Source organism: Paroedura picta, chromosome 7 (genome assembly GCF_049243985.1).
Source record: "Paroedura picta isolate Pp20150507F chromosome 7, Ppicta_v3.0, whole genome shotgun sequence".
In the NCBI taxonomy this organism is placed as follows: Eukaryota; Metazoa; Chordata; class Lepidosauria; order Squamata; family Gekkonidae; genus Paroedura; species Paroedura picta.
In genome coordinates, this window is record NC_135375.1 from 16,051,283 (window position 1) to 16,078,740 (window position 27,458).

At 43.2% G+C, this 27,458-nt stretch overlaps 1 protein-coding gene across 33 annotated transcripts in view; it reads right to left on the reverse strand.

Annotated features, from left to right (window-relative positions):
* The window catches only part of TCF4 (transcription factor 4), a 427,786-nt gene that overhangs the window by 128,680 nt on the left and 271,648 nt on the right, over positions 1 to 27,458 (reverse strand). Inside the window, exon 1 of one of the 33 annotated variants that reach the window (XM_077346844.1) lies at positions 21,573 to 21,973. The exons of 30 other annotated variants lie outside the window; for them this stretch is intronic. In XM_077346844.1, the coding sequence (XP_077202959.1) occupies positions 21,573 to 21,641 (69 nt within the window). In that variant the 5' untranslated portion in view covers positions 21,642 to 21,973. Of the gene's footprint in view, positions 1 to 21,572; positions 21,974 to 27,458 lie in introns of those variants that run through there. 2 more of the 33 variants (XM_077346847.1, XM_077346846.1) reach the window with 2 other exon arrangements.

Here is a 27,458-nt window from a genome sequence, read left to right on the forward strand (position 1 = left end):
TAGTAACTGTTGATCAATCCAGGAAATCTGGAAGATGCACCAATACCGCCACGGACACATGCTACTGGCCTACAGGAAGAACATACAGTGGCCAAGAGTGCTGACTTATGACAACACTGTAGTGCAGGGGTAGTCAAACTGCGGCCCTCCAGCGAACGCTGGCAGGGGCTCATGGGAATTGTAGTCCATGGACATCTGAAGGGCTGCAGTTTGACTACCCCTGCTGTTGTGCAACGTATCTCGGCTTTTTCTGCTGAGAAACCCCTAATACATTCTTCAGGCTTTGAGAAGCCCAAGAAATGGCGCTATCGTGCAGAATATGGTAGGGAAGCATAGCTGTGGACACAACCACCAATCCCAATCCCTCAAGGCTGATCACTGGCCATTTTGGAAGGGGGAGGGTGGGTCAACATGACCATATATGGTCATACTACTCAATAAATGTTTAACAAATTTAAAAAAGAATACACACACATGCGCATACATATATACAACATTAATTAACTCCCACCCATTCAGGAAACCCTTCCAGAGCCATCAAGAAACCCCAGGGTTTCAGAAAACCTGATATAAGCAAATAAGGTGTGTGTGTGTGGGGGGGGGAAGCAAATATTTCTGAAATATCACAAACAGACTGCATTATAGAAATGAGCCTGCTGGTTGGGTTCCAGGCCACCTTTGCCCCACCTACCTTCATAATGCACTGGAGGCACATAGTAGGGCAATGGCTCAAAATTGTCCCAGAACCATCAGGGGAAACCCTTCCAGAGCCATCGAGAAAGTCTGCTGTCGTGTTTTCAAAGCAACATAGGAAGAGCAGTGGCTTGCCATTGCCTGCCTCTCTGTAGCACCCCTGTACTTCCTTATTGGTCTCCCATCCAAGTACTAACCAGGGCCGACCCTGCTTAGCTTCCAAGGCCTGAAATAACAGTGGGGCGCTTGTAACCCAAGCAAACCAGCAAAGCATCAGCTATTGCACAGCCTCCTTGCCGAGAGACGTCACAGAGGAGGTGCAAAACTGCTTCAAGCACCACCAGTGAGAACAAACATTCTCTGTTGAAGCATTTTCAGAGCTTTATTCTGCCCGCCGCCCCCTCATTTCAGATGTTTTGTAGTTTCATAAAATGAATAATACAAGATTAGTCAAGCCTGGAAGTTTTAACATGATAATTAACGTTTATCAGGAGATTATCTCTAGGATTTGTGTCAAAGAGTACAGGTACATTTTATTGATTAGTAAACCAGAGGTAGGAGGATAAAACGGCAAATACTTATGATAAGCCCTGGATGTTTTGTTTTTTTTTTGAGGGGAGGAAATCAAGTCCTGAATTCTTCTGATTTGTTTGGGTTTGATCTACATAGCCAAATTAAAATTCTCATTTATATGTGACCTGCCGCATGGCGGAAAGGATATTGCAACCGCCAGTCTGATGTGGTACCAACAGGTCATGCAAGCATTGCCGGAGAGACCACAAAACGGAGGTGCCCCAATGGCCTTTGGGAAAGGAAGTTAAATCTTTCAATCCAAAGCTTTGAGGGCCCTAAGTAGATCGAGGTGCCACAACGAGGGCCATAACTGGGTGGAAACTTTTCAAATGTTTTAAGTTTAAAATATATGATTAAAGTTATTTTTAAAACCCATATAAAACTGCATTTGTTTGAATATAACATTTAAAGTACACTCTGTTCATTAGGCAGTATTTTCAGTTCAAGTATTTGCTATGACTGAAACATAAAACAAACATGGTATACCTCTTAAATTTTGTTTTCCAAATATAAATCAAAATAAATCTGATAATAATAATCAGATAACCAAGGAGTTTCGGAGGGGGGATTCTGATTCAAGCCTTTCTAGAAAACCCACATCATGGAATACCATGTATTTTGAACTGAGAAACATGTACAATGCCACCATGTAAGATTCTCAGCTTGACAGGAAATAGGGACAGAGAACCATGCAAATTCCATTTTTAATTGCCTTATCTTCAAAAACGGAATAATTCCTAAGTATGATTTGCATCAAAAAGGGAGAGGAAGAAGGTGTTCACACAACAAAGAAAAAGGATAGTGGGAAGCCCTCAAGGAATTCTTCCTGCCTTGACCATGCCTATAAACATCTTAGAAAACCCTGGTGAGGCTCAATTGTCCTAGCAAACCATAGTTAGTCATAAAAGCCTCTGGGTGTAACTATAAACCTCTGATAATGGGGAGAAGGAAGAGGGGGAAGAGAGAGCTTACAGGGTCAAGGACCCCCAGATTGTTTCACACCATGAAAACTCAGATTTGTTTTTATTTACTTCAATAATACTCCACCTATCTCTCCAATGGGGACCTAAAGGGGCTTACATTATTCTCCTCTCCTCTGTTTCACTCTCACAACGACCCTGTGAGGTAGAGGAACACCCTTAAGGTCACCCAGCAAACTTCTATGTCAGAGAGGCTATTTGAACATGGGTCTCTCAGATCCCAGTGTGACACTCTAGCCCAGCCTTTCTCAGCCTTTTGACCATAAAGAAATCCATGAAATATTTTTTCAGGTTTTGAGGTATAAGGAAGTGATGTCAGCTGGCCACACGTCCCTGTCAGAGCCTCTGGAAGTGAGAGGAGCCTCAGGTGGCAAAGGTTTAAATGGCTGGAGCCCCGCCCCTTCCTACCCACTCCAGGCCCAACACTGGCCACTATGGAAGGAGGCAGGTCAACCTGCCCAAATAAGGGTAAAGACCCCCCCCCTTGTTTGGAGCTTCTTTGTCAGGTGCAGTGTGGGAGGGCTCACCCCAGCCACCATTTTGAAACCTCCCCACCCCCCCGTAGCAGTTCTATTGAGGGGCCTTTGTGGTAACATAGTTGGGAAATCCTACTCTAGCCACTACTCCACACTGGCTCCCAATGGCTGAACAATGCCAGTTCAAGGCCAATATGGTCAAGACAGAGATTAATTCAGGTGGCTCTCATGTAATGTGAGAACTACAAAGACATGAATTTGATTCTAAGCATTCTTCACCAGAACAGTCTTATATTTTCATAGCATAGCATGAGAAACAGGGAGCCAGGAATACAAATTATTATTGCATGTGCGTAATGTATAATTTGCAGATACAGATTAGTGACCTAACAGATTCCAGCAGCTCTTTTGGCATCTATTTAGTACACTCCACAAACCCATTGTGGCCTATTTTAAAACTTCACAGAAAATGAGCTGTTTTCTGGTAGTTAGGCAGAAATTTATACTTCTGAAATCCTGTAAACTTTAAAAAGAGGAAATGTAGTAATTCTCTACTGGTGACACAAGCTTCCTGAACCTCAAGCCAGCTATAAAAGGACCACTAATAACCAAATTTGTCCTTTGGCAACTCTGTGCCATAAGCAGCTACTTCCTCCAACAAATAAAACAGTCCTATGCACATGCAAAGGTGCAAACCCCAGTGAACACTGTGGGATTTACTTCTGAGTAAACACATAGGAACACATGAACAGACAGACTGAGTATATGCTGCCTTATACCAAATCAGACTGTTGGTCCATTAAAGGCAGCATTGTCTGGTTAGATTAGCAGCAGTTCTTCAGGGTTACAAAAGTCTTTTTCAGCACCTACTGGCCGATCCTTAACTGGAGATTGCACTTGGGACCTTCTGCAAGCCAAGGAGTTGCTCTGAAAATGAGCCACATCCCCTCACTGACATCTTGCACAACTGAGAGAAGCATTTTGTTTACTGAGAAATGACTGATCACAAGATTCCTATGTGCGTTATTCAACAATAATAGTGGAATACCATTAGGCGGGGTACGTGGGGCCCTACCTCTCCAGGCCAACCTCTCTCAATGTTTTTATATATATATAAATATAATTAACTCACACTCATTTGGGAAACCCTTCCGGGGCTGTCAAGAAACACCAGAAAGAAACAAGAAACAAGAGAAAGCCTGGTATGAGCAAATAAGGTATGTGTGTGTGTGTGTGGGGGGAGAGTAAATATTTCTGAAATATCACACACAGACTGCATTACAGTAATGAGCCTCCTGAATGGGTTCCAGCCTACCTGTGCCCCATCTACCTTGACAATGCATTGGAGTTGTATAGTAGTAATGTCTCAAAATTATTCCAAATCCATTCCAAACAGGACTGCTGAAGATTTTCCTAACGGTAAGTGAATAAAGTAGAAAAATTACAGATGAAATGCCGCTTTATAATCACACACACACCCATTTTGATGAAATGCAATGCCATTAATCTATTACGATTTACCACCAGCATGTCATGCACCATATAGTTGTATAAACAGAGTGTAAATTGTGGAGAAACTGAGGATACACCTACAGAGAATGACAGACAGGAGGAGTACAGCATCCACTGAAGCAACTGGAACGTCAGTTAATGGACTACAGCATCCTCGTAAGCAGCCAGAAAGATATAATATTATTGGTAAACATATTCAGACTTGCAGTTTGGAAATCCACAGTTCTTTTTAAGGGCTCTGCAGTGACAGAGTGGGACAGTCATTCCAGTAATCATCCCAGAAGAATTCTACCCTTCATCTCCTGTTCTCTTCTGATCTCAGCTGGACACTGCCTACGGCTGTACTAGGACAGTGGCCCCCAACCACCGGGCTGTGGCCCGGTGCCGGGCCGTGAAGGCCCTGGCACTGGGCCGCAGCTCCCTCTCCTCGCCCGCCCCCACAGTAAGAAACTTCCCAGGCCGCAAGCTTGCGGACCGGCAAGCTTCTTACTGTGGGGGGGGGGGGGGAGGAAAGCAGGGCCGCACACGTGCAAAGCGCACGCGCGTCCGAAAACACACATGCGCGGCACTTTCGCACAAACGCGCAATCGCCCTCCCTGCTGCCACTGGTCCCCAGCCTGAAAAAGGTTGGGGACCACTGTAGGAGATTTCTATCTTTGCTTTTCCTTTGAGGCCTCAGGGCCCAATGCAGTAAGGCTGGACTCAACACCCAAATGTCACTGCCGTTACTGATCAGCTCTCTACCTACCTTGCCATTACTTCCTGATGCCCTGGAATAACCATTAGAGCAACAGGCATCAATTAATTTGTACAGTCCACTACGACACAACTAAACTCAGTCCATTTGGAAAGAAGAAGAGTTGGTTCTTATATGCTGCTTTTCTCTACCCGAAGGAGGCTCAAAGCGGCTTCCAATCGACTTAGGGCTGCTTAGGGCTGATCCTGCGTTGAGCAGGGGGTTGGACTAGATGGCCTGTATGGCCTCTTCCAACTCTATGATTCTATGATTCTATGACTTCCCTCTCCTCTCCCCACAACAGACACCCGGTCAGAACAGTTTTATCAGTGCTATGTCGAGCCCAAGGCCACCCAGCTGGCTGCACATGGGGAACGTGGAATCGAACCCGGCATGCCAGATTAGAAGTCCGCACTCCTAACCACTACACCAAACTGAATTATATAATCCAGTCTTAGACCAGCAAAGCAAAACACATATATGGATAATCAGTAATCATAAAAATAATAAATAATGAATTAAAACAAGGAAATTTAGACTCTCAGAATCAGAGAGTTGTAAGCATCCATGAGCCACTGCTTAAAGAAGTCAGGGGGAGCGCATCAGTCCCTTAGGCAGCCGAACTACTCTGATGTGAATTTTTTTCTTGATATTTATTATTATTATTATTATTAGAATTTATAATCCCCCTTCCTCCAGAGACTCAAGGCAGATTACAATAGCAATGTAACCCCCATAAACCCCCCAATCCTTATGTTACTTATGTTAATTGTGAGACTTTTAACTTATCAGATGGCTAGAAGAACCCTCCCACCTCCCCACAGACATTCACCAGGGGGTTCGTACACTGGTATAGCACTGCCTGGGAGGGAGGGGGCGGCATTGATCTTAAGAACCCCGCTGGTAATGTTCTAAATGTAGTTTAAAGCCATTATTGTGGGTCCTCTCCTCTGCTGCCAACAGGAACAGTTCCCGGCCCCCTCCAAGTGACAATCTTTCAAATACTGAAAGACGGCAACAATGTCCCCTTCTTATTATTAAAAATCATTAAAATAAAGATGATTGGTTGACGTGTTTTACAAGCCATTGGACAACATATCGCAGTTAATAGTGTATGCTGATGTTTTGCCAGTGAGGGGCCTCTCCCTCCCTTCCTCCAAGGTAGGTTACTGGATTATTGGCGCAGGGATCGAGTTGTTTTTATCACCTTGTTCACTGTGTTTTGCTGTATTTTGAACGTCCTTTTAATGGGTTTTTATTGAGGATTTTGCAACCTGCCACGAGCCATTGTTGGGAGTGGCGAGAAATAAATGACAATAAATAAAAATAAATAAATAAACAGTGGTTAAATTTTAATCCTATCACCATGCCAAGGCTTAGTCTTGGTTTTGTTGGCATTTATATTTCATCTCTTCCATGCTTTTTCTTATTTTGGGGTCCTAATGGCTTGAAATTGTTGGTATGGGTGGCTTGGTTTGAACATTTTGATCATAAATAGGGATCAATTATTCCAGAGCACGTGTGTGTTGACGCTCCCAAAAGCCATGTAGCACAAGCAGTGCCTGTGCTATATAAAATTCTGTATTGGAGCACAGATTCATGCAGCTGAAGGAAGGATGCCAGACTCCAGGTGGGACCTGGAGATCCCCTGAAATTACAGCTTATCTCCAGACTAGATCCCCAGGAGAAAACAGATATTTGGGAGAGTGGATTCTATGGCATTGCACCGCACTAAGGTTCCTGTCCTCCCCAAATCTCCAAGAGTTTCCCAATCTGGATGTGATAATCCTACCCCCCCCCCCCGCTCCACCAATGTTGGAAGGGACCTGGCAATACTAACCTGAAGTGAGTCCTGCTGGCTTTATAACTCCATGATGTCACCAAAATGCGGCATCTGAAAACCTCAATTTAACTTTTTATTGGTACTTTCATACAGTACAGCTTTCCTACAAACCACTTCTCGCCATTATTATTATTATTATTATTATTATTATTATTATTATTATTATTATTATTATTATTATTATTATTATATTTATATTTATACCCCGCCTCCCCCCGAAGGCCCCCCATGTGCTCAGGGACACTTTTTGTAGGTGTGATTTCGGTTAATATTAAAGCAAGCTGCGTAGCGGATAAGCAGTTACGTTTTCTCTAGAGATTGGGTGAGTTAGTATGGTACTCCCCCCCCCATATGTTTCTCCCTCACCTTAGATCAAGGAGAAAATTTAACCTAAAGCCCCCCAAACACTGCACAAATTCCTCCTCCCATAAATGAAATATACCCTCCCCCTCATTATGCTCTTTTTCTCCCAAGCTCTGGGTTGTCTATAGACCACCACAAGGCTGACAATGCATTTGAAATATGCTGTCAACACCGGCTAAAACTGAATTCTACAGCTATTTATCTTAGAATGCATATTCACACTTTTTAAACCTATCTCAGAATGCATATTCACACTTTCTTGATTCTGTCAGTCCACATAGTAAAGTGGTCATTTTAGTGCTCCACCATGTGTGCATATCCCAGTTTAGTGTGGTACCCAGCAAGAAATCACAGAATCCTAGAGTGGGAAGGGAACATACAGGCCATCTAGCAGAATCAGCCTCAAGCATCCAGGATAACGATCTGTCCAGCCTCTGCTTGAAGACTGCCAGTGAGGGGGAGCTCCCCACCTCCTTAGGCAGCCCATTCCACTGCTGAACTATTGTGCAGACTGTGCAGATTTCCCCCGTGGTATCTAGCCAATACCGTTCTAGGCTGAGCTGCCCAAATTTGCTCATCATCATTATTATATTCAATTTATTATTATACTCAAATTAGTATCTGTACCCTCAACGCTAGCATGCTTGGGTCAGCTCACAACGTTTAGAACCAATATTCTATACATATAAGTTACAATAAAAGTTATGAAAACGTATTAAAAATGTTTTGCCTTCCACTGTACTGCCATTTTGTTGAGTCATCATCTTGGTGGCAATTCCCCCCCCCCTTATCTACCTGTATTGATGGTTGTGGGCGAGTGGGGGGGGGAGCTTATGATGGGGGAAGGAAGGGTGTGCTTGGGGAAGAGAGAAGGGAGAGAAGGCCAGTGTAGTGATGATCTAAATCAGTGGTCCCCAACCTTTATGTCACCGGGGACTGGTCAACGCTAAACAATTTTACTGAGGCCCGGGGAGGGGTAGTCTTTTGCCGAGGGACGTTGCTGCTGCCTCCATTTGCTTTCTTGCAAGCGCCCCTGACTTCCCGCCGCCTGCTGGGGGGCACTGCCGGCAGCAGCTGCGCAGTGCCAGGCCGAGGGGGAGCCCCAGCCATGGTGGCCGCTGGAGAGCACCAAAGGTGAGCTGGCGGCAGAGTGGCAGGGCAGCCCCCGAGGCAGCAGCCAGGGAGGAGGACAAGGAGAAGCTGCGGCCCAGTACCAACTGATCCAAGGACTGGTCCCGGTCCCTGGACCAGGGGGGTTGGGGACCACTGATCTAAATCACCCCGGCCTCACTCATAGGCCTGGTGGAACAGAACAGAAACATCAAAACTGTGGACTGGATAAGTGTGTTGGTGTGGAGGGTTGTAATCCAGTACATAGCTCTGAGTGCATGGAACTGATGGAATTTGAGAGTGCAATCCTGAACTGAATTACACCATTCTAATCTAATCAAGGTTGACTCAGCCTTCCATCCTTCCGAGGTTGGTCAAATGAGTACCCAGCTTGCTGGGGGGTAAACGGTAATGACTGGGGAAGGCACTGGCAAACCACCCCGTATTGAGTCTGCCATGAAAACGCCGGAGGGTGTCACCCCAAGGGTCAGACATGACTCGGTGCTTGCACAGGGGATACCTTTACCTTTACCTTAATCTAATTGACTGCAATGGATTTAGAAGTGTACTATTCTGCTATGCTTGCCAGGCCCAGTCAGGCCACCAAGCAGGAGAAAGGGAGGAGGGGCGGAACAGGGGATGGGATAGCTATCTGTCAAATACAGAAGTGACATCACACCTCTCTAGGCATTTTAGCTAATTCATATAGAGGACTTGCATCACTTCAGGGTTTAACCAAAAATGATGTCCATTGTTGGATTATGGCCTATATGTCTTTCAGCTCAGTTCATTATTTTTTAATTGTGGGGAAAAAGCTATTCTTTGCAGAGGATGGGTTCGATCCAGACTCAATTTTCCATCAGCAGCACAGAACATTCTTCCCCACTGATCTTCATGGATTGCTCTTCTTGGCGGATGGGGACCCTCAGGAACAACACGAGTGGGGTCTGCAGTGGACCGACAAATTGACGGGAATTGCCAACTTAGCCCGGATGCAACCCATCGTCTTTAATTGTTTTAAATAATTTGTATAATAATTTGTATAATATCTACTGTCTTTGGTTGCTTCATAAATAAATACCACTAGCATTTCTATTAGAGAACCATGCTCCAGTTGCTGAGACCAAGATCTATTTTCAACGGACTGTCTTGGGCCTGTTATTTTCTTTCAGAATACAGGACTTCCAAATTGCCACCATAAAATAATATAACCCCATTACTGCTACTTTTGTACACCCTGGAAGGGGGGGAGGAGAGAGAGAGAGAGAGAGAGATGCCAACAAAACATTGCCACCACATGGGATCAGAACAGTATCGGCAAAACTCTGAGCATCCCATAACTGTGTTTTGACCTCAAGACCCAGCCCAAGAAAGCCCTCTTGTTGCCTATTTTCACAAAATTTTAAGTGTCTGCAGTGGTTCCTGAATCCCAGGGCAACACTGACATAAAAAGCTATTTATGGTCAGGGTCACAATTACAGAGCTTTGCATTAGCAGCGTACCAGCACAGCTGTGAAGTAGGCAGAACATGATGAATTTATGCATTAGGCTTTCCTTGCCTACCCAGAAACAAACAATGTCTGCAGTTTCATAAACTGGACCTCTAGAAGAGGAGGACAACTCTGTAATGTGATGTGGAGATGGATGATTTGATCAGGAGATATACTGAAAGTCAGGTCAGGTGTTTGACGAAAGGCAGGTACCTCCTAGACACAAAAAGCTGCCTTTGAGATACCTGGAGGCACTTAAAAAGAAAACGCTTCCTGGACACAACACAGAATCCAGTTTGCAGCCACTTCTTTACTTAAAGAGAGGGGTTGAAGCTGAACCTTACTCGATTCAATTACACATTGTATAAATGTGAAGGCTGAGCTGGAAATGGGACCTTTTCTATGACCTTTCCCCCCTCCATCTCCCCATGAAAAGTCCATTCCTTTGGCATTTTTTAAGGGAGGTCAAAATATTAATGGAGTATAAACACCATCCCTAGCACAGCCTATATTTCCATGATAACTAATACAGCCAATGTTCCACAATGAATCAAAGAACCATAGAGTTGGAAGGGACCTCCAACCTACAGAATCCTGAACAGACATGTCATTTCTAGCCCAGTGTGCTAGAATTAATTTACCCTAAACAACATTTTTATGTACCTTCAATGGGCTACCAAATTTTGCTTTGCCTTCAGATCACCTGCTAGTCAGATCACCTGTTTCTAGGCAGATGAGGAAATGCTTAAAAGTCCCAAATCGGGTAAGCCAACAGCAGTGAATAGGCACAATGCTGGTAGGCTTCAGGAATCTCTGGGACTTCAGCATGTCATAGAATCATAGAGTTGGAAGGGGCCATACAGGCCATCTAGTCCAACCCCCTGCTCAACGCAGGTTCAACGCAAGTCCACCCTCTTGATGATTTTTACACTGAATGTGGCTGCTTCTACACATTTGAGGTGGCCTAATCAATTTAGGATTGCAAACTCCTTGGGGGTTGTGAACCTGTCTTTTGCTCCTGTCGTTCCAGAAGACTCCATGTACAATTACACTCTAAATCAGTGAACGGACAAATAATATCCTGAAAGGAACAGTAATACACATGGTAGGTATTCGGGGTGGAATGTATGTTATGATGGAACATCATAGAATCATAGAATTGGAAGGCACCTCCTGGGTCATCTAGTCCAACCCCCCGCACTATGCAGGACACTCACAACCCTATCGCTCATCCACTCTAACCTGCCACCCTCTTGAACCTTCATAGAATGAGCCTCTCCGTCAGATGGCAATCCATCATAGAATCATAGAGTTGGAAGGGTCCTTCTGGGTCATCTAGTCATCTGGGTCATCTAGTCCAACCCCCTGCACTCTGCAGGACACTCACAACCCTCTCGCTCATCCACTCTAACCTGCCACCCTCTTGAACCTTCATAGAATGAGCCTCTCCGTCAGATGGCAATCCATCATAGAATCATAGAGTTGGAAGGGTCCTTCTGGGTCATCTAGTCATCTGGGTCATCTAGTCCAACCCCCTGCACTCTGCAGGACACTCACAACCCTCTCGCTCATCCACTCTAACCTGCCACCCTCTTGAACCTTCATAGAATGAGCCTCTCCGTCAGATGGCAATCCATCATAGAATCATAGAGTTGGAAGGGACCTCCTGGCTCATCTAGTCCAACCCCCTGCACCATGCAAGACACTCACAACCCTATCGCTCCTCCACTGTCACCTGCCACCCCCTTGAACCTTCACAGAATCAGCCTCTCAATATGTAGCACTTTCATAACATATTCTCCTTTACAAATATGACGCCCTTGATAACATTTTTGTTTAAGCTGGCTGAACATTTGCTCCTAAGTTATAAAGGTTGGCGTTAATATTTACCATGTGAACCATTCTTAGGTAATACAGATCTATTTCTCTGCAGAAATAAAAGCTGAATGAATCACCGACTGGGCTTGAAATAGAGTACCCACATCTAATGCTGGACTACGCTTTTGTAGAGTTAATCGAATTTCATCCACATTAGTTTGAAAGCAGCTATATTAACTCAGAGGCCTTACAGTGCAATCCTAAGAATGTTTACTCAGAAGTAAGTTCTGCCTTAGCGTGCCTGGGATGGCAGCCTCTTCGGAAAGGCTTAATTTATTATGCAGCTCCTTCCTGTTGTAAGTGATTTCAAAACTGCATGTTTATTTCCGACAGCTCCAGTCAAGAAATAGGCCTGCTTTATTTGCTGGTGCTGGGAAAGGGATTACCACAGGCAAATCAGAGCATATCATTTTACTGTTCTGGCGTTCACATACTTAATACTACACAAGGTCTCCTTTTCAGGTGTTAATAGAAAAATCAATTTTACATCACAACAGCTGGGGTCGTTTTAAATATAACAGCTGTCAGAATTTGAAAATAACTAATTTGAACATGGCCACTGTGTTGAAAATGTAGCAAAATGAAAAAAACAACAACAGCACACGCGCACAACCCTGAGCTGTACATATTATCCTCCTCTGCCAAGCAAACTTCCGGTATGACTGGCACACGTATCTAGTACGGCACACGTATCTAATAACAGGTTTCAATTTTTAGTTGTGCGACCACAATGGCGAAGGCATGGAATTTATTTCCCATATGAGGCTTACAGAAGTATCAGAGAAATGATCTGTTATTATGGAGGCTGACAGCACCGCTGAAAAAAAACATTTTTAATTACAGAAATGGTACGAACCCTTAAAAAAGAAACCCACCTTGATTCAAAAAGCAGCCAAGATGTGCACATAACTATTTTGTTGCCAAGTCAGTGTGCAGATTAAGTAATATATGTGATAAGTATCAGGTTGGTGTAATTCTAGAAATTGAGAGGTTTGTCTTAAGGCAAAATTCTAGTTTGTTTACACAGACTGTGCAAAAGCCACACAAAAGACAGAAACAATTTCACTGTTTCTCTAGTATCTGTAAAGACGTGCAACTATAAATCTTTTTGGAATAACTCTATAATCGAACTAACTTGACCTTCCATGGCTGCCAAACCACGAACGTTAATTATGGTTAAAATCAAAACAGAACACTGAGTTCTAAGTAGTAACGTTATAAGAAAAGTCCTGGTTTCTAAATTAAAGCCAGACTAAAAAAAACGCTACCATCTCTGAGGAAAGCCTTCCCACAAATCTCACACAGGTACAGACTGAATGCGTCACTCACAGATAGAAAGGGAATTCTGCATGTGCTCAGAGGCACTCTGTCCTTTGTTGTTCTTGCAAGGGTTTCAGCACTGAGTGCTTGATCTGAAAACCTCGGATGAGCCTGGGACTGTCTTTACATGGTTTACCAAGATGGAGCAGCACGTGTTCTGCAATTTGGGAAACCCCTGGACCAGTCAGCTGTATTAGCCAAGCTATTCTCTACGCTTCAGTCTCTCTGCACCCTCCCAGTGCAGTATGGGGGATGATGACAGAAGCCTGCCTTACAGGGCTGTTTTAAGGAATTTTAAAATAACAGATATGAAATGCTGAGAATGCTTTAGAAATGCTATTGTTACGGGTTAAGCTCTGTACATGTTTTGACAGTATCAAAGGTGCAGGTAGGGGAAAACCATGGAACTCCTTGGAGCCTGGATTTACCCACCATTGTGTGTGAGATCTCTCTTACTGGAAAAAGAAATGTCAAATGCTGCTTTCATACCTGTATTACCCCCCCCCCAAAAAAAAACAACAACAACCCATCTGCTAGGATTTTGCTATAGAAGGTAAGGCCTTATCTTGCTTCAAAAGTGACAAAATATAAACAATTTAATCTCGAATCAATAAGATTTTTGATTCAGTTTCACAGAGACGATACTTATCAATCATAAATATTTTATTCTGGGACTCTTCAAAAGACAAGGGGAACCTTTATCACTGATCAGGACAGTCTACGAAATAGATGCAAACGCAGACAAAAAGACATGATCCAGCTGATGTCAGAGGGCCACTGGATCGTGGCCTACACGTGCAGATTTGTGGGGCTGCAATTCAAAATGCATGTTCATAGAGAAATGAATCACACTGGCCTGTTTATTATCAAGTTAATTGGATTGGAATCATTTGGACTTGCTTCCGAGTCAGTATACTGCAAGGGGAGGGGGGGGGAAGAGGTGTGTAGTTAAAGGGGATATGGAGAAAGAGCAACTAAGGCCAGCCGAAACTCTTACGATGCAGGTATTGACGGCAGCACAAATAATTCATTTCAGGTATTTGTTTCCAGGCCTGTACAAAACGTATCGAAAGCCTCTGCCCTAATCAAAACAAGCGCAAGGCGTCACGAAACAAATTGCACTTTAGATATCGTGTCTCCATTTCCATCACTCCTCAACTGCTCTCCGATGCAGCCGAAAGAGTCAGACGGCGGGTTGCTGCTCGGCGTACTGGAATTGTCGTAACAGGTGCAGTCAAAATACTATGCTGGGCAATCAACTTTCCCCCCGTTGATCTGTCAGTTTAGCTTAATAATGCCATTAAGAACGTAAACATTTCTGCAATTTATATTTAAAAGTCAATAAAATAATGGGGTGCACTACTTATCCTTTTTAATTTTCGAAGTAATACATTTGATTATTTTAATCATGTCATCCCTTAACAGGATGGGTTTAAATAGGCAGGTTACATCAACATGATGCCTTCCCTCAGCCCTCCCCTTCATTAGAAAAGCAATTGGAGCAATCCCATCTTGCTCCCTTTAAACCAGAGACGACTATTTAGGGACAATCAGCAGGCAGTCGGAGTTTTGCTGTTCTCGAGGACCAGGGTGCCGGGGAAATATATCTTTTATTAAAGAAGAGAAGTATACCGTAATTGACCATAAAGGAACTGAATTCCCAACCACAGCCGTCAAATAAAACAACTTAGTAATAATAAGGATCAGCTATATAAACCGTTCTCAATGTAATTATAGGGAGGTAGCCAGCAAGTGTAAAACAGTTTTTCAAGGATGCCAAAAAAAATAAAATAAATAAAATCGCCCTCCCTAGTATTATAGACCTTCTCACTATAACAGTGCTAATACTAAGGCACAGGGTTTGCTGGCCTATAATTCTCACTTAAATGTCTAAGAGGTGAAAAAGCCAAGTCAAATGTTAGCCTGGATTGTTAACATCCTTTTTGCATTTGCAGGTCAGCCTACAATGGAAGCAGCTGGAATGTAACATTCTCCACGCTGCCCCACCAATTACTTCAACACTGCCTTCTCTCTGGACGAGTGTAATTTGGTCTCTATGAAAGCGCAGTCTCGGGTCCCCTGAGAACGCCCAGCAAAGACTGCATATTTCAGGGGTGTCTGAGCGCAGGCACATCACAAAAACGCTTTTCATCTGTTATCTCTCAGCGCTAGACTCTTCTTGTTTGGATTACATGTCGTCAAACGCTGGAGCACACCTTTCTCGGAACAGCTAAATTTCGTACGCCCGGTTATTTAGAGCAGCCTCGCCTCTTTTAAACAGTGCAGGTATACAAAAATTCCCCCCCCCCGCATTTAAATCTCTATTAATCTGTCGGGTTATCGGATTAATGCCGGGAAGAAAAACTTGGCAGGAGAAGTAGCACACACACATTTTATTCCCCCCTCCCAAATTATAGAACTACAAAATGTTACCCATTCAACAGTCACTTGACTGTTTCATTTATCTGGGATTCTGTTCCTGATCGCACCAGTATTTAGCAGGTAGTTTGAATTGTATGCCATAAAATACCGGAAGAATCAAGCACAAACAAGCCAATCCTGAAAACTGATCATAGAGGATAGGCTTAAAAGAATCTCTGGGGGAATGATGGCATCACTGTCTATTTCTCAAAAAGTTCACCCTGTGGTTACGATGATGGTGATAATATAAGAAGGCAACAACTGAAGAAACGATCAAACTTCATAACAAATGCGCTGGACTTTTAGGGTTGGGAAAAATCCGGAAAAATATCCTTTGGGCATATACAACAAAGGTATGGGGATACTTCTTGTCTGCTTCCAGAAGGCACAAGTGATTTGAGCATTACACTTTTCACGGACATGGGAACACCTCCTGCTACTCAAGCGTGGGAGGTATTTGCTGAGCAAATTCTAACACGGTAAAACAAAAAAAAAATCTTGTCTTCACATGAGGACTTAGCATGTAAGCATAGCCATCCAGATGCATTGGGTTCTTGAAGACACTCATTGCGGTTAGTAGAGCTGGACTGCTGGAACTAAAATATTAAAATATATGTTAATTAATAAAATGCCTGGGTCCTGGAAACCAGGGAGGGAACCTAAGTTCTTAGCGGTTCTCTAGCAATGCCCGGCAGCTTCATCTGTGTTCTTTAGAAACAGCATTCCTTTATTTCCAAGTGCTTTAAAGACAAAACACAAGCATACATAGGAAGAACCGCTTGCCCACAGCAAAACTGGGAGAGACGGACGAGGGACCAGACAACAGAAAGGTGCAGCAGATCCACAATCCAGTTAAATCAAATTACTAGGGTTTTGAGCCAATTTATTCCCATTCCACTTCAACAGGGCGAAATTATTTTAAATCAAGGGCTAAAACCTCACTGTGTTAACGAATCTGACTGGCAGCACATCTTTCAGCATTTTACCATATGTGATAAGAGGCCTAGAGATGGTACAATAGATGCAATAAATTGACAGCAGTTGCCTTTTCCAATCCTGTCTATAAAAACGGAAGGCAAAAATTCCTCCTGGTACATGATGACAGACGTCCCAATGCATCTCAAAGGCCATTGTCTCCCTTCCACTCTTGTAAATACAACTTGGAGCAAAATCTCCAAATCCTGGGTCCTTTACTTACTACGGCAATTTTACAGTAAATGGGCTATAACGTGGACCAGGCGTATTCTCAAACAGGAAACAAACAGTTCTTATGCACAATTTCCTGTGGATCCCTTGGAAGGCATTTAAAGGCAGCACTGGCAATGAACAGTTGTTTAAAAAAATTAACCCCCCCCCCCCAATTCCTTCACAAAAAAAACCAAAACAAGACACACACTCAGCCCAGGGTTTTACAGTATAGCATTTTTCAAAGTCAACATGTTTTAATTTTTTCCAGATTTACCAGCAATTGATCCCGAAACAGATCTTATAAAATTTATATTTTTATTCATAAAGCAACGGAAGGGCTTTTTAATTCCTGCAGCCTGGGAGACAGTAGGATCACAGCGAGGGGATCAACACAGAGAAGTGAGTGACTTACACACAGTATACGTGAGGCCTCTGAACGAGTATAAACTCACATTCAGAAGTGACGCTTATACACGCTCACATTCGTTCCCAGAAGAGCGTGCTTATTAAGACAATGCCCAAAATATGATCACTTTGGCTGCCCCAATGATCACTTTGGCGGCACCAGGCAACGCAACACAGTGAAGAAGTCAAAAGTTAACAGTGTTAATTTATAAAACAATTCCCATTTCCAAAAAAAAAAACTAGAAATGCTTCATTTTAAAACAAAACAAAACATAAGAGCTACAGACACAAAGGCACAGAGACAGCAACTGAATCCACATTCATTTTCTGTTCATCTTTTTTCTACTTTTCTTGATAGAAGTGGTCAGTTTCTAAAATGGTATGTTGCAGACCTAAGTTTACCAACAATTTAGAAGGCCCCAGCAAATTCAGAGCAGTGGGGGGGATTCTACCGCCTTTTTCCATTTTAAAATACGATATAGAAAATACACATTGATTTTTACGCAGGTTAATATTTAAAATAAAAGATTTGTATGATAATGCTGCTTGAAAGTTACAACTTCAGCACTGTTTATGAGAGTTGGGGAAGTATTTTAACATGTGTGTTGCTAGCAGCCATCCTTCACGTGGCTGTGTGCCCCATTTATCTCAATGGAATTTACTTCCACATAATAGGCAATTGTCATGTGAGTGTTCAAGAGTGTTTGAATACCATTTTTTATTCCTGACATACGTTATTTCCCACATCTAAACACTGTCATATACATGTTTTCCAAATGCAGTGCCTAGTCTGAAATCTGGAATATGGGATACAGTTCCTTTTTTAAAAAAGAAAAAAAAATTAAATAGAAAGAAATCTGACTGACAGGTATCTATTTTTTTTTCTTTCAAAATATAAACGTTTCCAGAAAAAGGAAGCAACAATCCTTCATCATTTACCTTTTTTTTTTTTAAACTGAATTTTTGTAATACTTGAGAGGGGAAATGATCATAACTATATGGCCTACACTATTAGTGGCAACTAAACTACTGAGCATTTATCTAAGAACTTTACTGGGGTGAAAAGGTCTGTAATAAGAATAGCAGACAGAATACAAACACAAAACTCCATTAGCATTTACTTTTTTTGTGATCTGATGACTTGACAAATAACTATTTCAAAACAACTAGTTGGTGAGATGGCTCAATGCTTGTTGATATAACGTACCAAAAAAAAAAAAAAGAGCAATTATGATAATTATAGGGTTCTCTATATGATTCAACACATGCGCATGCGGGTGGGAGCCAATGATGAGATCTTAAAATACTATTAAGTGAAAGTTTTGCCACTTTTGCTTTCAATCCCATTTGCAATAATGACATCGTTGCTGTCTCCTTGCTCTTTAAAGTGTGACACTGCCTTGAACCACTGTGTGCTAAAAATCCCAGTCGTGGGCAATTAGCAGTGCTAAACATCAGATTTTTAAAAGGAGCACTGCCACAATTTCAGATTCTACCTACAATCAGGAATATAGAGTCACGAGAAAGCAAAGTTTTAAGAAAGTAGCATTCGCTAGACGATACCTAAAATAAGCATTATTAAATAAACACGAGTGCTTAAAAAACAAAAACAACACCCCACACAATCATTTAGCGACGCTTGGCAAATGTAACCATGGAATTACAAAACGACAGAGTGGCACATAATGCTTCACTCGTGCATGTCCTCTGTGAAGCCTTCCAATGCAAGAGGCGCTTCGTTTTTTTAAATGAGTCCTTCAGATTTAAAGGAATATATGTCTTTAACAGTAGCAAGAAAAAAATGCAGCTGCATAAAAGACAGATGACACGGACAACAGGTGAAGCGTGGGGAAGAGGAAGTATACGATTTCCTCAAATGCTGAAATATCTTCGTGAGGAAAATTATCAGGAAAGGTGCTTATTTGCCATATGCATTTAGCTTTTGAAAAAAAAGAACTGAAAAAGGGAGAGAGAATGAGAGAGATTATGCCTCACCATCCCGTTCCTCCCACGCTAACTTCAATACAGGGGGATCTGGAGTGATTTTGCATGTTTTCCCTTTTGTTTATTCCCAGGGAAGACTTGCTTCCGCTGGTTGTTCTAAGTTCAGAGAGTTCAAACTGAATTTAAACAAGTAATTGACTTGTCAAGGGGGGGGGGAGGAAGAAGAGGAGAAGGAGGTGGAATTTCAAACTAGGTCTTGTTGGGAGACCCCCAAACAAAAACAAAAAACACTCGTGCAACTTATCGCAGCCGGTACTTTCCTGCAACAAACCACAGGAAGAGGTGCGACCCCGAAAACGAGCATCTTTCCAGCAGGCGTTCTAAACAATTAATCCGGGGCAAACACAACCTCTGCAAGATGCCTGGCACCAAACCAAGAGCTGAGCTAGAACGACACCGACTGCGTGAAAAGGTGCCTCCTCGAAACACAAAAATAGGATTTTCCCTCCTTTCCCGCCAAGTGCCAACGTAACCGGCCTCGTCCTCAGAGGCCCGATAACTTTACTGCCATGATGGATGCCTTTTCACAGAGCTAAATCAAAGGACTTCCCAGTATTAGGGATGGAAAAATGCCCTTTGCTGATAACCGCCAAGTGTTGTTCTTTTTGCTGCCCAACACAAACAGCTTCACATGTAAACTCCGATGCAAAGTTTACCCTGTTCTTTTTGTTCCATACACACTGGCCAGATTTGTTTTTAATAAACATCATTTAACAGATCCCATGAATACGTTTCCTCTGATAGTGATCTTGATTTTTATGGGGACCATCCTCCCTTCCTGACTCCCCCTCCCCTCCCCTCCCCAAAATCAACCCAAACCGAAAATATCTATGAACTGGGGGCAAGAGGGAGGGGGCTTGATGGAACTCTGATGTCACGTTCAGCATTTCCCTTTTTGTATTAGTCACATAGTTGGGATGGCATTGGACTGGAAACTTCCATCTCAGGTGCACGTTTGGAAATGTTCCCTTTGCGTTAAAGTTTTCTGAATTATAAAAACAAAATGAGCAAATCCATTCCATCCTGCAAGCCGCCCCAGGCTTAAACTATTTCAACAAAAAAAGTCCAGGTTTCCCTAAAGAAAAGAATGCAGCTGTGCTATCTCAGAGCCAGACACTTTACGGTTTCCTAATTAAACTGTGCTTTTAAAAAGTCTCTTGCATCTGCATTTTTTTTTTTAAACAAACTTCCCCACCATAATATTGCTCCGTTTATAATGCACAGGAATGACAGCCAGACTGTAAGGGTATCTTAGGTTTTTTTTTTTTTTTTTTTTAATCTCATGCTAAATTTTCAAACTTCTGAGCCTTTGGGCTTTGCTCCATTTAAGAAAACAACAACCACTGAGATCTTTCACTACATTTTGCGTCATTTCAGAACATTCTGTTACAAAGAACCGATGGACGTCCACCGTTCTAGCTGGGAAGCACTGCGGGGGAATCAGCTACTCCCAACAGATGTTCATTCACGAGAATGGATTTCTCATACAAAATAATGTAATCTGTATATATTATATGTGCACCCTTGTATAATGCACACATATACATATGGCTTAATTAGTTTGCGCCATCCTCTACCTCGGAAACAGGCCTTGGTTAAAGCTCTAATAGTTCCCTTTTGGCCTAACTGCTATGCCCTGATTGCTATCAGATGAAATGCTGGAAAGTTGAGAGAATGCAGGCTTCAGCTTGCCTTCTTTCAGAATGTCCCAGTTTTATTTTCCTGTTTTTTCAGCAACACGTCTCTTTACCTCAGCAGCCCATTAAAAGATTTCTTTAACAAAAAAAAAAAAATCTTTTTCCTTCCCAGGACCTAAACAGGGGAGGGAAAGGGGGGGGGGAACCCCTTCCAGATGGCAAGTATAAACCTTCTGCTGAGGTTATGCACAAAATACCAGACACATATTCTCCCCCCCCCCTTTAAATAAAGTGTTTCGGATGGAAGAAAAGGAATAAATAAATAAATGAACATAGGGCATGCATCCTAAATAGTGTAATGCAATGTCCACACAAACTTGATCTTTTTATCATCTATTTTTCTACAGGTTTTTTTTAAAATTAGATTTCTCAAATTCAAGTTCTACATCTAGTTCCCCCTGCCAGTGGTTTCGCAGTCAAATGCAGATCCTGACTTGAAAAGCTGCAAATCTTGCCTCGAAAATAATGGGGGGGGGGGGGGTGAGGCAGAAAGAGAAACACTAAAAACTTATCTGTACAAAAATCTGAAGCGCTTTCTCTATCTGCTTAGGTTATAAACATCCTCGTTCCTTCGCATCATGCAGCTGGGAGAAACTAGCCCCCAAACAACCAATATCTACTTAGTCAAAAAAAAAAAAAAAGTTTCACAACACAAAATGCATCTCAAACAGATAAGCAGGCATTTAATTTCAGCGTCCTATTTAAAAAAAAAATCTATACTACTTAATCCTATAAATTCAGCACAAATTGAACAGTTTAAGAAGGAAGCCAGGCTGAAGGTAGCCCAGTACAACTTTCAACGCTATAAATGCAGCAAATGACTCTCATTTCTACGACAATAAAACTTGTCAAAATTACACCTTTAATTACAGAGCTAGCTTACCGCTTTCCCATTATAGTAGTACATCAAAGAGTTGCCGCCCATGCCGGGTATTGTATATGCGCAATACATGGTCTCGTATTCTTTTTTTTTTTTCTCTTCGGTACCACTCTGACAACTTTTATTTCAGACTTGCTGTCCCTTTTTTCACAACAATTCCTTCAGTCGCATTTTCCCATATGGCCAGGCCAAGCATGGTGAATATGCAAAGCAGGAAGAAACCATTCCTGACGTTAGGGGTGGCGGTGGAAAGGGGGGGGGGAGAGGAGGTGGCTAGGACTCTTCTGTCAGACAGTTAACTTTGCACAGCAGATCTGGAAGCTTTCCCAGTCCTGATTTAGCTGCGATTCCTACGGCATACAAGAGAGAAAGAGCTTCAACTTTGTCGTTCCCCCCCCCCCTCCCCACACACCGGATTTTACTTAGCTGCTGGAATAACCTCGATTCTTGGATTCTTTCTTTAAAAAACCAAACATTCTCTCCCCCCCCCCCGCAAAAGGATTTTTTGTTAAAAAAAAAAAGTTCCCGCCACCCTTTTCTTCTCCCTAAAATTTCCACTCAACTGCCTTAGGGTGAAAGTGGAATAGGGTCCATTATAGAAGAGAATACAAATGCAGTTAATTGACTCCCCCACTCTCTCTCTCTCTCTCTCCCTCTCTCTCTTTCTTTTTTTGTTTTAATTTGATTAAAAAGCGAGTGGCAGGAAGGGAATCGTATGATGCACATCTAATAACTCTACCATCTGTCTCTGCTGCTGGCTAGCTCCCAGCATTGTACGCAGCTGCCTGAGAACTTGACTCAGAGAAAGGGAGGGGGGGAAGAGAGAGGGGGGGGAGAAATTGGAAGGGAAGGCAAAATAAAAAAAAAAGAAAACAAAAACCCACCGTGTCTCTGACCTCGCTCAAAAAAAAAAAGGAAAAAGGAGAGAGAAGAGCAGTGTTTTCTGACTGCCTGGTCAATAACCTACAAAACGGGGGTTGAGAATGAAACAGAGAAGCGTCGCTGGGAGGCTAGCTTGGTTCTCCTCGTCTATCTCCCCCCCCCCAAGCTGGAGTCACTGGCTGTCTTTTGGAAGCAGGAAATAGGTTAGGAGCGGCAGAACTTAATTTAGCGACAGAGCTGGAGTTTGCTTAAAGGGAACCCGGTCGATGGGGCCACTGCAGGCACCCTGGTGGAGCACTTGCTCTTTTAATTCCCCCCCCCCCCGACACACACACACACACACTCCTTTTCAGCTTCAGCATCCAGAGGAGGTGTTTGGGTGCGCTTTTCCCCCTTCATCTCCCCCCCCCCCGCCCCCGAAACAGTTTATGAATGCCGAATGCCGAATGCCACTGTTGCTACAGGACACTGTGCCCTGGACACTGTTCGAAATGAAACGGGGGTCTGTTCCGAATGTTTTAATTTCCTGGACTGTAAAAAAGAAATTTCCAAAACGTCTTTTTTTTTCCTTTTTTTTTAAGGCGCTGAAAAATGAACACCCCGTCCCCAATGCAGCTTACTGGTAAAAGCACTGACAAAAGTGTACGCTGGTAATCGTGTTGTGTCCTCGATGCCGAAAAGCTAATGCTTCCCCCCCCCCACAGTGCTTATGGGTGAATTTTGCTTCTTCGTTTGTGTGTGTGGTGTGTGGTGTGTGTGTGTGTATGTGCGTGTGTGCACATGCGTTTTCCTACTGTACAATTTAAGCCAAAAATGTGTGTGTGTGGGGGGGAGAGAGGTAAAATAATAAATAAATAAAACAGAAAGAAAAAAGGAAAAGAGAAGAAAGATCGGGACTGGCTTCTGCTTGCCAAATTCAGAGCATCACAGGAAAGGAAGGCCCCTGGGAATTGATCCCAAATGAAACTAAATAATTTGCATATGCTGAAGCAAATGCCATCTGAGCATACAGCTATCCTCCAGAACCAACTTTAATAATTCAAAGCACCTATTTCCTTACCACTCAACGTGGTAACAAAACACATACAGTATTAATAAACAGCAAGAGACGGCAATGTCAGTTCTGAGCTGGCGGCGGCTAATGGTAAAGTTTTCTTTCACGCTCTTTGGACCAATCTGCACAGAGGGTTAGGTCCATATGTATATTTTAGAACGAGGAGAGGGACCAGAGGGTTTATCTAACTTCCTTGATCCGCATTTATTTGGGAGGTCCCCAGAGGTTCGGGTAAGCAGTTCTTGAATTATAATCACACATTTCATTCAAATTTCATGCTTTGAGGATTTTTTCCTCATTAGAACAGTTAGTTGTCAATCTGACAGGATCACATTTGTAACCTTTAAACTACCCTCTGTGTATAATACATAAGGCCAGGAAACCCGAGTAAGGCAGGTCTACACGCGACAAAACATAATGGCTACAAGGGAAATGGGGAGGTGGCAGGTGGAATCTCATGATATATATGCTGAGAACTGATTATTTTCAGTTCTGAATAAATTTAGCTTAGCTGGGTAGTTTTGATGCTTGCTCTCTAAGTTCAAACGATCCACACAAATATCACTCCCCAATGTTTAACCACGTATCTTCCTAACGCTTTTGGAATGGAACACTGCTGACATCTCAGTAAAAAAGGTATACCTTCAAACCATGTTTGTGGGCGGGGAGGGATTCCTAAAATGTAGTGGATTAGTATAATGTGCAACTGACGTTTAATTCTGGTAAAACTTTACTCCCAAACTAGATTTGATTGACTTCTAAGCCACTGAAATTCACTCTAATCAGTTCACAGTCACCAAAACAACCCGCTGAAATCGGACTAGCACTGTAAGCTTTAATTACTGGCACCAGATAATTATGAAATTTCACATGCTTATGTCTATAAGGGTAAACAAATTAATAATGACTAAGTACTCTGAAAGGTAGCCTTGAAATAATGACCTTCTTTAACTCTTATTTATTTATTGATTGATTGATTTATCTACCGCATTACCTTGCAGCTCAGGGCGGTTTCACATAGCTAGTTAAAAGGCTCTGTAGAGAAGAGAAAGGAACTCCACAAGCTAAAGCAATATTGGGTCAGGTGAGCCAACAATCTGAGTTGGAAAATCACAACTTCCCATCTATCCTTAGTATGTAACTTTGAGATCCCATGAGCACAACTCAATAGACACATGCGAATGGTCAACCTGTACACACCGGCGCCGAGCTGGCCAGCTAAAGACGTAATGCTACAACCCCACCTGACACATCAGATTAAATGTAGATTCCATGTAGATTCCAAAGCATCATGCTTCAATCTGATCGGCACACTGCAAAATCAAGGCACACAGGTTGTTTGGGCAGGGTCTAGTTGTGTTGGCCTCTTAGCAGGTAGTTACCCTGTCTGAAACAAGCAAACTGCTGAGCCAACACAATGAGATTCCCTGCCTCAGAGGAGCATTGTGGTGACATTGCCTCCCCCCCCCCCCGGCCCTTTTTACTGCTTCTCTAGGTTTGCTACACAACCCCCAATTTTCTTGCTTTTCCAGACACAGCCATATGGATATTGCATACAACATCATGTCAATAAAAGGCAAGAGAGTGTATCTGGAATACGGAAGCAATCAAAGGCCCATCTCGTGAGCTGTCTAAACGAATGCTGAAATTGCTGGAGAATCTCTCTGTATTTCACAGGTTACACTTCTGTTACTCAGTCGATCGCTTCAAAGGTTAGGCCAGTGGTCCCCAACCTGCGGGCCGCGGCCCGGCGCCGGGCCGCGAAGGCCATGGTGCCGGGCCGCGGCTCCCTCTCCCCGCCCCACCCCCCGCAGTAAAAAACTTCCCAGGCCGCAAGCTTGCGGCCCGGGAAGCTACTTACGGCGGGAAGAGGGAATCAGGGCCGGGCTGGGTGCGGCCCGATCCGCGGGCGTGGCTTCCGGGCGCGGCCCGATCCGTGGGCGCGGCCCGCGGGCGCGGCCAGAAGCGTGGGCGTGGCCCACGCGGGCGCGGCCCGATGCCCTGCCGGTCCCCAGCCTAATAAAGGTTGGGGACCACTGGGTTAGGCCACCGAAGCGGCTTGACTTTATTTTATCCATTTTTATTTATTTATTATTATATACTTATAGGCCGCCGCTCCCAACTTAATCTAGGATGTTACCTGAACCATTTTTACAAAGGTGCTGTCCTGCATGGGCATGCATGACTTTAGCAGGCTTATGTAAAAGTTTCTCATATCAGTATCTCTTTTGTATTGCAGGTACAAAGCAGAAGAATATACCACTGAGTCACAATCAATTCATGGTGTCCCCATCTATGGGCCATTCCAGCCAAGTGGAAAGCACTTTCCTGGGCATTAACAGTTGTACCATCATCCAAAATTCAAGCTCCTTTTTAATCTTGGTTCTTTTTACATGTTCTTGCAAAGTGCCAGGACAGCACAAGAAAAAAAAAATCAGCGAGAAGGCCAATGGGGCTGAATCAAGAAGAAATGGCAGGGATAGTATGGCTATATCATTATTATTATTATTATTTATTGAACTTACATACCGCCAGTCCTGGCCAGCTGGCTCAAGGTGGTTCACATAAGAATAAGAACACAGTTAAAACCAGAAAAAAGACAACCCATCCCTTCCCCCCTCCTGAAAGCAAGCACTATCTATGTTTCCTCCCTTCTTAGGGTGGAGTAATTCAAAGGAGGAACCCAATTGATGTCCCACTTCCTGGCCTCAACTGAATGCCTGGTGGGAGAGCTCAGTTTTACACGCCTTTCAGAACATTGACAGCACCGTCAGGCCCCTCCGCTCTCCCAGGAGCTCATCCCACCAGGTCGGGGCCAGGACCAAAAAGGCCCTGGCCCTGGTTGAGGAGAGGCATGCTTCTTTGGCCAGAGACCACCAACCTGTTCCAATTCACAGAGTCTTATGCTCTGCTAGGGGCATAGGGAGACACACAGTCCCTCAGATATGCTGGACCACAACTGCGGGTGGCCATAAAGGTCAAAACTAAAACCTTGAACTATTAGATGAAGTAGCAGGGAAAATCATAGCCATGTAAGTGGGGCAACAAGGTCTAATCATTCCCTAGGATTCCAACTGGGGGAAGGTCAAGCCATCTACTTCTCTCCACATCCATGAGGGCTAGAGGCTTACACCTTTCCAAAATAAAGACGCCTGAGAGAAATGCTACCAGACTAGCAAAAAGCTTATGCAACTGACCCCCAAAAGTACCACTGCCTCCTCAGCTCTGACCCAACAGTTCAGTATATCAAGCTGTCCAGTTCTAAATTTAGTCATTACAAGTCAGACTCCCCAGGAAAAGAGCATTATGTTAAACAGCGAAGAGAATTGTTTTCCAATGTTACGTCCCTTCCCACGCAAAATGAAGTCGTGGTGGGTGAAGCCTCCTATAAGTGAACAAACTGGTACAAGACATATCTTTGCCCGCCCCTTCCAAATTAGGCTTTGGGGGTAATAGGATGCTATTGGTTAAAAAGAGCAAACTGCTAAAAATATAAACAGAGTTATCTGACAAGAAACAGCTTTTAAAAAAATAATAATAAATGTGTGTTGGTGTTTTAATCTCCTAATGCAGCGCCGTCAAATTTGCATCTGGACACAACATAACTACTTTAGGGATTTTCACTGAGCCAGGCAAAGGCAGTTGTTAAGCTACATTTTGTTGATCCAAAAAGCTGGTATTAATACAGATTGCAACAAAGCCAAGTCCCCGGTTATTCCAAACCAAACTGCCCCAACAGGAGTTGCTGCCATTAAATGTTGCCTGATATTTCACAAAAAGTTTATTTCAGTTTTTAAAAAAGAATCAAAAATAGAAGTCATGCTTATGACACAAAGCACACGTGTATTCATATGTGCATATGCACCCAATACACACAGACATCCTCACATGCAGTACTGAAGCCATCATAATCTGGCCTATTTGATTCTAGCATGTGTACACAGCCCACCCAA